The 14,785-nt window shown below is 38.5% G+C and overlaps 1 protein-coding gene across 1 annotated transcript; it reads right to left on the bottom strand.

The window, feature by feature from the left end:
• Positions 1-948: 948 nt before the first annotated feature.
• Positions 949-2,355, bottom strand: LOC148715129 (uncharacterized). The gene is made up of 2 exons (XM_089930502.1): positions 1,264-2,355; positions 949-1,148 (listed from the first exon to the last, which is right to left on the bottom strand). Exons 1-2 carry the CDS (start codon positions 2,235-2,237, stop codon positions 1,127-1,129), a joined length of 996 nt encoding a protein of 331 aa, XP_089786628.1. The 5' UTR covers positions 2,238-2,355; the 3' UTR covers positions 949-1,126.
• Between the last annotated feature and the right edge of the window lie 12,430 nt (positions 2,356-14,785).

Here is a 14,785-nt window from a genome sequence, read left to right as displayed (position 1 = left end):
TTACTAATATCATTTATTTCTGAACTTATTACCAGAAATCTATTGGCATTACTATTGGCTGCATAACCTATGAATATGGCATCCACTGTTTTAGGGCCTATTTTCTTTCTCTTAAAATCAGGTATTTTTACTTTTGCCGAGCACCCCCACACTTTTAAATAGCTAAGATTAGGTTTTCTATGTTTCCAAACTTCATATGGGGTTAGATCATTATTTTTAGAGGGAATTCTATTAAGGATATAACAGGCTGAAACAAGAGCTTCCCCCCACAAATTTTCTGGTACTCCTGAGCTTATAAGCATGGAGTTCACCATATCCATTAAAGTCCTATTCTTCCTTTCTGCTACTCCATTTGATTGGGGAGAATAGGGTGCAGTCACTTCATGAATGATTCCATGATCTTCACAGAATTGAGTTATGTCATTTGATGTATATTCACCTCCCCGATCTGATCTAAGAATTTTAATTTTCTTTTCCTGTTGGTTCTCAGCTTCAATCTTAAAAATTTTAAATTTGCTGAGCACCTCATCCTTGGTTTTAATTAGGTAGATGTAACAGAACTTCGATAGATCATCTATAAATGTTACAAAGTATCTGTTACCTCCCCTAGAAGTTCTACCAGAGTCACAAACATCACTATGAATCAACTCTAATAGATCAGAATCCCTATTAACAGATTTAAAAGGCTTCCTAGGGAGTTTGGCTTCTACACAAGTTTGACATTTCTCATGGTTCTTGAGATCACTTTTTGGTATTAGATTTAGGTTCATAAGTTGCTTAATTGAATTATAATTTACATGACCTAATCTACCATGCCAAATAGAAGGAGGCTCTATATTCATAATCAAAGGATTTTCATTTATTGAAGGAGCTATTACATTCAATTTGAACAATCCTTCACTAAGGAATCCTTTTCCAATAAACATAACACCATGAGAAATTACAATCTTATTGGACTCAAAGACAAGACGAAAGCCTTGCTGGACAAGCAAAGAACCACTAATGAGGTTTCTCCTAACAACTGGAACATGTTGGACGCCGTGCAGTGACAGGACTTTTCCAGAGGTAAGCTTTAAGTCCACACGTCCTACTCCTAACACACGTGCCTCCGAGCTGTTTGCCATGATCACAGCTCCTCCACTTGAGATCTGGTAAGAAGAAAACCAGGAGCGATCCGAACAAATATGAATACCAGCTCCGGTATCAATCCACCAATCTAGTGATTGTAAAGTCATGTTAACTTCAGGAGTGAAGGAAACAGACCTGAAAGCTGTCTCAGAGGAGCCAGCGCCGGAAGTCACCATGTTGACTTGAGCACTGGATGTGTGTGGACCCTTCTTCTTAGATTGAAGAGGTGCAGTCTTCTTATAGAAGCACTGTGGAGACAAATGGTTGGTCCGACCACACACATAACAGAAACGAGCACCACCTTCCTCTTTCTTCGTCTTCTGCTCCTGGGATTGAATAGGCTTCCCATTGTAGTGGTGGTTAGGGTTTCTAGGGTTGTAGGGTTTCTTCTTGAAATTCTTACGGAAGGGTCGGTTCTGATTTTTCTTAGGAGGAGCTTCTACATTATATGCATTATTTTTAGATCCAGTAGAGGTATTATTTCTGAGCCTATGCTGCTCTTCAATCCTAATGGAGTTTAAGACTTGGGTTAGGGTGAGAATTCCTTGGGTATGGCTCAGGGTCTTAGCAAAATCAGACCAGGAAGTAGGTAGTTTATCTATCAAACAGGCTACCTGGAATGATTCATCCAAATTGGTTCCATTAGCCCTAAGCTGGTGGATCAGGGTTTCAAATTCATGAATTTGGTCATTCATAGGCTTTGAGTCCACCATCCTAAACTTATTGAAATCGGAGGCCTTGAACCTCTTTACCCCAGCATCATCAAGACCATATTTGCTATCTAGGGTGTCCCAGAGTTCTTTGGCACTCTTGGCTGTGTAATAGATATCATACAGCCTCTCAGAAAGAGCACCTAGAATTCTATGGATACAATGATAATCTATCTCATCAGGTGTCCTAGAGGGTGTGCTAGTGGAGGCAGAATGTTCAGTGTTGGAAGAGGTAGTTGGGTTGGACCCGTTATCAACTTCGATCGTACTTTCACCTATGGCTGAGATTAACCCTAATGTGGTGAGCCAGAACCGCATTTGGTTCTGCCACCTCCTAAAGTTATGGCCATCAAATTTTTCAGGTTTGGCACTAAGATGGTCACTAGTGTTTGAGGCCATAGGATCAGGGTTACAGAATAGTGACAGAAACCTGATTGAAATCAAAAAATCTATGTCAAAAGATTGCAGTAATATTTATATTGAACTTTGGATGTCTAATTGATATATCCAAAAAACTAATAGCCAGATCAGCTCCAGATCGGTGGTAAGTACCAGCCTTTCTTAGGCACGTATGCCTTTTTGACAAGCTTTTCTTAGACACTATTAGTTAGTGGATATAATCACTAGAAATCACACAAATTCAATATTTAAAATAATCTAAATGCAAATTTAAATTAGATATTGTGGATTAACTAATTTCAAAATTTTTCGTTTGAATTTTCCGAATTAGCAATGATTGATTACTAATTTAGTAGTAGCAAATCAATTATTTTAATTGAGATCTAAAATATCAATTTAATGAATTATATGTTAGATTTGAATTATTGCCTTATTGAAATAATTGATTACTAATTTTATGGCAAATCAATTATTGTAATTAAGATCTAAAATGTCAATTCAGCGAATTAAAATATTTATTCCTTTATTAGAATAATTTATTGAGATCTAATAAGTCAATTCAATAGATTAACTATTATGTATCAACCAATTTCCGAATTTTCCGATTGAATGGGATCTGGAAATTACTCCTTGAGAAGTCCAAATGGAGGTATAATAAACCTCTTGGAGGTTAACCAAATTATTAACTCTTTAGAATAATTTATTATTGATGATGTGCTAGCAAAAACAATTATTGCAATTAAAATCTAATATGCCACAATTGCAATAAAGAATTTAATTAATTATATATTACTAACAAAAATAAATACTTCTTTGGATTGTTAGCAATATATCTCCTAACTAAATAAATAAATCTATAAATTCAATTAATAAAAATCTTAAAGGAAATAATATACATGCATATCATTCGGCATCCAAATAATTCTATTTTAATACAAAATAAATCTATTCTAGCACAAAATAAATCTATGCATTTAATAAGTTTATATCATAGAATTTCAAATCCTACCAATCTACTAATATTAAATTAAAAATAAAGGTAGAAGAAAGTAGCCTGATTGAAAGCAGGTCGAAGCGCGTAGACGCTGTCCCAAAGAAGTATTTGCCCCCACGTACGGGTCACCCGGCAATCCTTCTCGGAGATACGACGACCCTACAACCTCTTCTTCGGCACGTCTCGGAAGAAGTCAAAGCGAACCCGATCGGACTTGCAGATCCAGCAAAGAACGGAAAGAACTAAATAAATTGAATAAAAAATGTAAAATAAAATTTGGAAGTGGCTAAGAGGGAGAAGAATTTTTTCAGAATTTTTCTACTATTTTTCTGAAATTTTTCGTGTTCCTAAAGAGATGAAATGGAGGGGTTTATATAGGGATTTAATCGGGGGCAATATGGTCTTTTCGGCGGACGCGTCCGTGCCTTCCGCGGACGCGTCCGCGCAACGTGCGCCAACGGGCGCACGCGTCCATTTAATGCGAACGAAAATGCCCGTTGGCGTTTTCGTTTTCAAACGAGCACGCGGCCGCGGCCGCGGCCGTTTCCAAAGCGTAACGCCCGCTGGGCGTTACCCATTTATTTTTTTTTTCTCTCAAACGCGCACGCGGCCAAATTTCGGGTCGCGTGCGCATTTAAATTTTTTCCAACAAAACCAATCTCCCCAGCATCCGCATCATCTTCCTAGATCTTATCCCATTCGGAACAGAATTCCATCGCCCATGGATTAAGCTCATCCTCTCCGCATCTTCAGCCGTATGCATCAATCATGCAACCCCGCTATCCCCTGCTACCAGCTCCTCTGTTCCCAACGGAACAAATCTTATCCCGGTTACAAATCAGCATCATCCTCTTGTCTGCAACCAGCCATCCAAAGAACAAATCCCCGCATTCTTCTCGGTGGATAAGCTCCCAGCCAATTCATCTTTGCCGGATCCTCTGTTACAAGAAAACGAAATCAAAGCTTATCCTCACAGGTTGTTCAAGTGATCGGGACAAAAGCCAGCATCTACAACGCAGAGATCTCGCAGCCTTATCCCACTTTAATCTATCCTTATCTCGAAGGAAAATAGGGAGGAGGAGAGATGGAGGTGGGCAGCCTATAAAAGGAGTCAAGCATGAACAGAGGAGCATTCATTCCCTCTTCCCCCACCGGGGGGCATTCCTCCTCTTCCCCACCAGGGGAGGGGGCTGCTCCCTTTATCCCTTCTTCCTCACCGAAGGGAGTCGGCGGAGCATCCTGGGAGAACAGGGGAGAAGCCAAGTTCCCACGAAAAAAATAAAAAAAAAAAGAGAAAAGAGAGGGAGAGAATACTTTGTGATATTTTGGGAATAGAGAGAGTGGGATGGAAGGAAAAGATTTTTATATGAAGATGGAAGCCTGCTGCTGTGCTGCTGCTGCCGTCTACCATTCCATGGAAGGCTGATATTCTCTCTAGGGCTGGATGTAGCCCTAGCAAAGGGCCAAGGGTTTTATATTTTGATTTCTATTCTTGGAGTTGTATAAACCTTATTTTGCTTCTAATGAATATTTTATTTCATCTCATATTTAATTTCTGTGATTTTAAATATGACGTTTATACAATTGTTCTTCATGATCACTAGGTAAATATAAGATAGTCCATGCTTAAGGAAGATGTGGTGTGCTACCGCATTAGTTTACGGTAGACATTGCATGCCAACTGAAGATGGATTATGCCTAAATTACTTTTGTGAAATTTTATTCGAATGCTTTTTAGGCTTGTAGCCAATTTGCATATTAATCCAAGAACGAAATAAATTATAAATAACCTTTGTTCTGATGTTAGTGGTGAATTCCTTGTCCTAGGTTTCCCTCAAACTGCTATTCTTTTAATTGCATTTTGCTTTATTAAATTCCTTAGTTTAGTTTTTCTTCACAAACTCTTCCTTTTAAATATTTTTATTTTTTTAAAAGAAAAACAACTGTACCCCAATCCCTGTGGATCGATACCCGTAATCACTATCCTACCAGATACGTGCTATTGCGTGGTCTTTAAAGTTGACTATCAGTGGGTCAACTAATGTCCATATATCATTGACCTTCATGGATTCCATTTCGGATTGCATGGCTCCAAGCCATTTATCAGAGTCATACCTCTGCATTGCATCCATATATGTGATCGGATCCTCATCGTTTTAATCAAGTTCGATAGGATCTCCATCTCGGACCAAGAAACCGTAATGTCTGTCCGGCTGACGTAGTACTCTAACCGATCGCCTTAATGGTGCATCTAATATGGGTTCTGGATCTGATCTAATCAAATCCGACTCAACTGGTTCAGTAGATGGTGTCGGATCTTCTACATGTTGAACTTCCTTAAGCTCAACATTAGAGCTTTTAGTTCCTTCACTAAGGAATTCTTTCTCTAAGAAAACAGCTCTATTGCTTACGGACAACTTTTGTTCTTTAGCAAAGTAGAAGTAATATCCTTTAGTTTCTTTAGGATAACCAACAAAGAAATATTTGTCAGACTTGGGTTCAAGTTTGTCTGTCTTCAAACGTTTGACGTACGCTGGACACCCCCAAACCCTAAGGTAAGAGAGCATCGGCTTAGGTCCAGTCCACATCTCATGTGGTGTTTTATTTACAGACTTACTTGAAACCTTATTTAGAATGTAGCAGGCTGACTCAAGAGCATATCCCCAAAAGGATATGGGCAGATCAACAAACCCCATCATGGATCGAACCATGTCTAACAGAGTTCGATTTCTCCTTTCTGATACACCGTTATACTGTGGTGTACCAGGAGGAGTCCATTGAGAGAGAATCCCATTTTCTCCTAGATATGTCAAAAACTCACTGGTGAGGTATTCACCTCCTCGATCTGATCGAAGAGTTTTAATACTCTTTTCAGTTTGTTTTTCTACTTCATTACGATATAATTTGAACATTTCAAATGATTCAGATTTATGTCTCATTAAATAGACATAACCATACCTAGAAAGGTCGTCTGTAAACGTAATGAAATATGAATACCCACCTCTAGCATTTGTGCTCATTGGCCCACATACATCAGAATGTACAAGGGTCAATAAGTCACTGGCTCGTTCAGCTTTTCCGATAAAAGGTGATTTGGTCATTTTACCAAGAAGGCATGATTCACAGGTTGTCAATGATTCATAATCATTAACATCGAGGATTCCCTCTTTACTTAACCTGTTCATCCTGTTCTTGTTAATATGTCCTAGCCTATGATGCCAAAGGTAGACATCCGTGACATTATCTATTTTAGGGCGCTTATTGGACTTGTACATTACATGAACAGGCTGTGACAAAATGTAAATGCCATTACTCAGAGTTCCATTCATTACAGCAGCACCATTCCAAATGATATTGCAATAATCCTTTTTTATTGATATTTTATAACCATTTTTGGCCAAAAGGCCTACAGAAATGACATTCAATAAAAAACTTGGACAATAGTGACAATCACTAAGGACATTTACATGAGAGCTAAATTTAAGTTTAAGAATTCCTAAAGCTAGAACTGGAACTGATCTTCCATCTCCAACATTCAGGAACCTTTCTCCTTCTTCAAATCTCTCACTGACTTGTAGCCCCTGCAACGAATTGCAAATATTAAAAGGACTACCGGTATCCAATACCCAGGTCAAATTATCACAAATAGAAAAATTGCAAGGTGTTATCATATAAGTACCTTGATTGGCAACTGATTGCCCACTTTTCTTAAGCCGGTTCGGATCGAGAGATGCAATGTAAAGAGGACAGTTCCTCTTCCAATGTCCTTGCTTCTTGCAGAAGAAGCACTCCGCCTTGCTCTGATCCGCCTTTTTATTCTTTTTCTGACTAGGATGAGCATGGTGCACTTGTTTCTTTTGGATTTTATTTTTCTTTTTTCCTTTCTTAAAGGGGCGACCCTTGGATGAACCTCCCACAAAGTTCACCGTCTTCTTAAGAAGTTGGTGATCATTCTCAAACGCCTATAGAAACCCCAACAATTGGTGATAATTCACTACAGGTTTCGTCATACGAAAATGAGTGAGAAAAGGACGGTATGATCCAGGCAATGAGTTTAGTATGGCATCCTTCCCCAATTGATCATGAAGGAGAAAACCAAGAGAGCTTAGACGCTCGATCAACTCAATCATGTACAGTACATGATCAGTTACCGAGGTTCCATCTTTCATTCGGGCGCTGAAGATGGCACAACTAGTTTTGTGCCTCTCAACGTTGTCAGGAACACCGAATGATTCATTCAACACTTGAATAATATCTTCCGGCTGCGTATTCTCAAAACGCCTACTAAACTCATCACTCATTGCTGCCAACATGATGCATCAAACAGTGATCCGGTCACTAAGCCACTTCTGATAAGTGTCTCTGGCCGATCTTGATGCATTAGCAGCGGGCTGCTCAGGTGCTGGATCCGTTATCACATAAAGGATCCTTTCATGCTCTAGCACTATTTTCAGTTTTCTATGCCAATTATTAAAATTTGGACCAGTCAACTTGTCATTGTCCAACAATGAGCGAGTGACAAATTAGTGGCCATTTCTGCATAAAAAAAAAAATTTGGCTATTAGTATATGAATTGACTAAAAACATTAGACTTGGACTTTAGTCTAAAGGAACTCCCACTATTTTATACAAATTGGTAGCCTCTACCTCCAATTCGAAAAATTACTCCTAATTCTTTAGTGGGCACTAGAACCCAATAGATCGCATATAGGCCCGAGTGTGGCTCGGCTAACCCATATGCACCTATTGGTAGGTTCTAAACCAGTTGCTTCACCAAGCAACTTCTAGTGATAATTTTGCCCTAGGTTCTTCGGCAGGCGTGTGGCGCCTCCACCGAATATCCTAGTCAGGTCCAACCATTAAATGATAGGGTTAAGTCTAATCAACTAATAGACGACCAAGCCCGAGTGTGGCTCGGCTCATCTGACCGTCTATTGAAGGTACACTTAACTCATCATATATTGAATGACAATTCCAATGCTTGATAAGTACCAGGCGTGTCACGCCTCCAATAATTATCAAAACATTGGACCCATTATCACCCAACTTAATGGGAGGCTATGACCTAGTTATCCCCATAACCATTTTATTTTAAGAACCTAATAATTTTGGAGGATTTCATAATTAGGATAGATGAGAAGATCCGGTTAGTCTAATTTCTCCCACTGACTTCACCAAATCAGATTAGACTCAAACCGGTTAAGGAGGCACCTAAATCAGTCAAACTGATTTTCCTTATAGGCATGGGCTAACTCGAATCATTAAGTGATCCAATCAAAATGTGATTGACCATGTCGGCCAGGTAAGTGAGATCGGTGGAAGGGATATGCCATTAACTCGACAAAGACGAATCAGTGCGAGTAGCTCCCAATTAAAAACCACCGGTCAAAACTGCCAAACTTACCTTAGACACCGAGTGGTTAATCAATTTTGATTTGATTACTCAAATGACTCGGGCTACACCTCTGAGCCTAAATCAAGTTCCATCTTCGTCTAATCAAAGACATGGACTTGATCCATTTACAACTATTGTAAATTGACCTAGAATTTTCTTGACCTAATCTAGTTACTACTTAATTAGATTTGATCAATTAATTCTATTTGTCCATGTATGATTCTAACCTTAGGTCTAACCCAATCCTAGGAACTGGATTCAAGCTAACCCATATGCCCAAATAATTATGCAATGTCAATTAATTGAGTTACAATTCTATTTCATAACACTTAATTCTCAATTAAGTTTAGACTTATGAAAGTTTTGATCATTGTATATTTCTTTTTAATTACATATTAATTACAATCTTTCAGTTCTTAAAACATATTTTCAGATATGAGTTTTTGTAATTAATCACATGTAATCAGATTTAATTCATGTTTAAGTCATTATGTTTTATGTTCATGCATCACATATACACAACAACATGAATTAATTCAAACAACATACATCTTATGTATTTATTTTTTCACTTTTATTTTCAGATCTGATTTGTTTATTAAAATCAGAGATCATATAAATTATAAACTTTATTTAGATCTAATTTAAATAATATTATAATTTCAGATTTATTCATGTTACTAATCCTAACACGAACATGCATCATATGCATCCAAAATTTCAGATCTACTTAATCATGCATAATCAGCAATTAAATCAATCATAAAAAATACTTTAGATCTAATCTAAATATGTTAATGATTTCAGATTTAATTACAAGAATTAAAACATAAAAATTTAAACATGAACCTGGCTCTGATACCACTGAAAGTGAATCCTAGGTTCTTCGGTGTTAAGCATGCTGTTTTTTTTTTTTTTAAACCATGGCTGAACCTGATCGGGTTGCCTACGTACCCCTTCATAAGGAAGATCAAGCCATACGTAGTTCTTTTTAAGTTTTAAAACGCAGCGGAAAAATTGAATCAAACAATTTAATTCATGCATGCTTACAAGATCAAATCTAGAAATCAGCACCTTAAGAACACATAGGATTATGCCAGAATCGTTTAAACAATTATGCTAAAACTTTCATGCATGATTAACTATCAGATCTGAAACTTAAGAACTCTATTCTAATTAATCTCTGAATATCCATCGAATGGATTCTGGAGATAACTCCGTGAGGAGCCCCAAAGGAGGGTAAAACCTCGGGGAATCAGACCTAGACCCTGACTCTAAAATAAAATATTGATGTGGGATTAATACCTTTTATGATGGAAGAAACTTATGGATCTGATCCTTGACTTCGCAGACACGCACACGAATGGCCTCTATGAGAAGTACACGCGAAGCCCTAGGTAGATCATCTTCCACGGGAGTGCTAGCTCGTGCAGGAATGCAGCAATGGCTGAAGCTTTCTCCTTCTAAATACTCAACCTTTGATTGTTCTTCAAGGAGATGGAGGATGGACGTGAGGAAGAAGGAGAAGAAGGGATGGAGGCCCTCAGAGAATTTTTTTCAGAATTTTTTGAAACCTCTAAATATGGTATATCTTGAACCCAAGGCATGGGGGTCTTTTATTGCCAAAAGACCACCCCACGCCTCACACCTAATTTAACCAACTAATTTGGCTGATAAAATTTCTAAAAAATTCTGGTGGTTTGGCAGCTAAGAGGAGATAAGCATATCCAAATTTTGTGCATTTTGGATCCCTAAAAGATAGGAATTCAGGCATCCAAAATTCAGTCACAGACCATCCTATTTCATGCACCATGCAATCCCTACAAAGTAGGAAATTCATCTAAATCTTTCTAGAAAGATTTAACGTGCCATTTTTATAGGAATTATAGCCCCACGCCTTCTCTCTTCTCACGCCGATTTTTGGCCAAAAATAAAGAGGATAGGCGTAGAAAATATTGGGAATAAATTAAGGTATCATTCTTCTTCAAGAAGATAAGGATGGGTTCCTAAAATTTAGGGATTCTTCTCCTTATCCAATTCTGATTATTTGGACTCATAATCCTCATCAAATAAGGTCTTCTAATTGATTTGGATCAAGCCCAATCCAATTGGATCAAGTCCCATCAATTGGGTCAAGCTCAATCTACTTGGGTTGAACCCAATCCAATTAGGTCAAATCCTGATGCAGCCCAAATTGAATCCTATTCAATTTGGCTCAACCTAAGCCCAATTACTCAATCAAATTGAGTTCATTAGCAATCTAATTACTAATTAATCCTCCAATAATTCAATAATTATTTTAATACAATTTTTGCTTTGGATAATTTGTCAATCGAATTGATCAAATTACCCCTGAATGATTCTTAATCATCAATCAGCCATTTGATCAACCTAGAAACTTCTATGCGTGTGACCTCATAGGTTCGAACCTAAGCCGGTAGTATAGGAACGTCTTTCTATACTAATCGATGTGACCATCTAGCAATGGTACCCGACGTCCGGATAGGCCAAATATATGCGAAGCAAATATTCTGGAATCCTGAACTATGGTTACTGTATAATTCAATCCCTTTGACTCCTAATGCCAGGATGACTTAGAGCTCACTGTCAAACCTATAATTAGTACATCCATTATGTGATTAACTTTAGATATCTCGTGACTCCTCATTGGGATTACCCTGGCCAAGGTTTTGCTAAATTAATCACAAGACATTATCTCTTGTTTGCAGGAGGGGTCAATTCCATCTCGACTCACAACTGACTACGCAAGTACTTGACTGCACCCAGTGACCTTCCGTCACTGAATTAGAAATTCAGGTAGTCCGGTACCAAAGTACAGTGAGTTGCTTGCTAGTCACAGGTTGCGATCTCAGGTCAGAGGGCCAAACTTATACCCATATCCACTCGGAACATCTCTTGACAGTAGAGCATTCCAGAATTGGTCACGTTCAGTGAAATGTACTCCTACACTTCACCTGTATGGCATACCAGTGTCTCCACACTCCTTGGTTAAGAGGACAACCAACGTATATGTCACACAATGACCTAATCTCGATAATGTTGTCGTCCTAGTAACAACATATCATTTGGTCGCGAACAAGTTTAAGGACTCAAAGATAAATCCTCCTTTATCATAACATAAGTCCTAAGGACTTCATTATATAAGAGTTCATTTGAAGATGAAATGATGAATAATGCCAAATAATACTTTAATAATTTGTCAATTTATTTACAAAATTCAATCATCAATATGCTGACGATTGACATTTAGGATACAATTCCCAACAGAAGAAGGATGAAGTTTGAAGAAGAATCAAAGCCCCTGCAGCCTACTTCCTTTTTCCTGCATTGGAACCAAGGAGGAGGGAAGAAGATGGCCGCCAAGCTTTCTTTTCTTCTCACCTTGCTTGCGGCTGAAAACCAAGGGGAGAAAGGGTGGCCACGAATTGGAGAGGGAGAGGACTTCTAATCCAATGCCCTAGGTGCCTCCCATAGCCCTTTATAAGCAAGTGGAGCTCCTAACTTTTAGGAGCTCCTTGATAACCTTCCAAGAGGGGCGCCGACCCCTCTTGTTTGCTGCACCAAGCAACGAAAAGGAGGAGGGGCATGTGCCCCTCCTTCATGGTTAACCTAATCCTCCTCTAAGGAGGATTAGGAAGGTCACTCATGGTTAGGTCCTAATCTAATTAGGCTTGGACCAAGGGTGAACCAATTTGGGTTTAATCTAGGTAAGTCCTAATCCAATTAGGACTTAAATCAATTTTGACTCAATTGAACTCTTCAATCCTAATCCAATTAGGAGTCTTGTTAATTCATTAGATTAATAATTAATTAGGACTTAAGAAATTCTAATCCAATTAGGATTTATTCAATTTTAATCCTAATCCAATTAGGACTCTAATTTGAATCCAAAGTTCTAATCCAATTGGAACTTCTAGGAATCCTATTCTAAGTAGGAATCCAAATTGAATTCAAAATCCTAATCTAATTAGGATTGTTGGAATCCTATTCTAAGTAGGACTCCCAGTCCTACTCCAAGTAGGATTCCTAGTCCTAATTCAATTAGGACTTCCGAAATCCTACTCCAAGTAGGATTCGTGTTTAAGTCCAATTAATTAATTCCCATTGTTCCTTCTTCAACTGATCATCAATCAAATTGATTACTCGTGATTCATAATCACATTTCAACCATCGGATCGGTCAATACTTCTAGTGTGTGTGACTCCATAGGTTCTATTCTGACTGGTAGTGAGATATATTGCAATCCCTATCACAATATCATTGAAAACTCCTTTCAATGGGTTGGAACGATTCCAACTCAACTCATTAGGGTTTATCGATCATCGAGATATTCCCTGTGAGTCTTACCATCCACCAGTGACACCTAGCAGCATGTAGTGGCTACCCAGCAGAATGGAATAATGAACCTCTAGGCACAGTTATCGTATGATACAGTCCTACTATCGTGGATCCCTACAGGACGGAGGTCATGGACAACTCGTCAAACCCCATCATCCGTCATATGTCAAGATTTATTCGACTTAAGCTCGAGAGTGGAAAACTCTTTTTCCACTGTACAATCTGCCCCGGTCGAGGTCTTACGAACTCAGTCTTATAAATCACATAGGATCTTTCCTTGTCTATCAAGCTCGATAGATTCCTTATAGGTGCATACCCTACTCCTACAGTGAACCTACTGCAGCCAATCTACACTGCATGGATCCATATGGCTAGATACCATGTATACGTGCAGTCAAACTACAATAACCTCACTGTGAGTAGCCGAAGCTGTTAGATGTATGCCCTAGAAGCCAATCTGGCGGACACATTATTAATTCTAGGACATAACTTTGTACTTGACTTTATTATTATTGAATAATAAATGGGCATCTTTTTCATTCATATTATTTATGTGTCTATGAATCGTCCAAGGAATTAATAAGATGATGATACATATTCTCAAGAGTTGAGAATTTGAGCCATGTATCATTGGTGATTGATTTCTAAATGCTCCTGATCAATGGATCATCACGAGGACGGTGATCGATCCGATCAGTGCACAGATCACTTTTCTTCTGGATGGACGAGACTCGAGTCCACAGTGTAGGGACACTGAAGTGATAGTACAGGTGCTTGTTAGAGAACAAGGGTACTGAGCATGACCAAGACAAGAAGTCACTTGGATGTCTATCCACTCATCAGTGACTTGCTTGATGTTGCAGTAGTATGACTGGTCCTTTGACCTGCGGTGCTTCGGCTACTCACAGTGAGGTTATTGTAGTTTGATTACACGTATACGTGGTCTCTAGCCATATGGGTCCTTGTAGTGTAGATTGGCTGCAGTAAGTTCACTGTAGGAGTAGGGTATGCACTTACATGGAATCTATCGACCTTGATAGAAGAGGAGTGATCCTATGTGATTTGTTAGACTGAGTTCAAAGACCTTGGCCAGGGCAGAAATATAAAGTGGAGAAAGAGTTTTTTACTATCGAACTCAAGTCAAATAAATCTAGACATATGATAGACGACGGAGTTTGACGAGTTTTCCATGACCTCCGATCTGTAGGGATCCACGATAGAAGGACTGTATCATACGATTGCTGCACCTAGAGGTTCATCATTCTATTCTGCTGGGTGGCTACTACACACTGCTAGGTGTCACTGGTGGATGGTGAGACTCACAGGGATCATCTCGATGGTCGATAATTCCTGGTGAGTTGAGTTGGAATTGTTTCAACCCATTGAAAGGAGTTTTCAATGATATTGTGATAGAGATCATAATATATCTCACTACCAGTCAGAATGGAACCTATGGGGTCACACACATTAGAGGTATTGACCGATCCAATGGTTGAATGTGATTAGGAATCACAAATAATTAATTAGATTGATAAATGAAAACCCGCTAAGAGTTAGTGGCTAGAAGAAGGAATAATTGCAATCGGATTGTAATTTAATTTAATTAATTGGATTTAATTAATTGGACTTGATCATGAGTCCTACTTGGAGTGGGAATCATGGAGTCCTAATTGGATTAGGATTTCAAATTAAATTAGAGTCCTACTTGGAATAGGATTTCTAATGTTCTAATTGTCTTAGGGCTGAAATTTGAACAAGTCCTGATTAGATTAGGATTTTCTTAAGTCCTAATTAATTTTA

Source organism: Phoenix dactylifera, chromosome 1 (assembly GCF_051530095.1).
Source record: "Phoenix dactylifera cultivar Ajwa chromosome 1, Ajwa_hap1_PhDact_Kaust_v1.1, whole genome shotgun sequence".
NCBI classification, from domain to species: Eukaryota; Viridiplantae; Streptophyta; class Magnoliopsida; order Arecales; family Arecaceae; genus Phoenix; species Phoenix dactylifera.
This window is presented reverse-complemented; position numbering and strand designations above follow the sequence as displayed.

What these genes read in the sequence shown, in the direction of transcription:
- LOC148715129 (XM_089930502.1), bottom strand. Translation starts at nt 2,237, where the DNA reads ATGGCCTCAAACACTAGTGACCATCTTAGTGCCAAACCTGAAAAATTT. An exon ending in TCCTCTGAGACAGCTTTCAG is followed by an intron (nt 1,149 to 1,263) that starts GTCTGTTTCCTT and finishes TCTTCTTACCAG; the next exon opens with ATCTCAAGTGGAGGAGCTGT.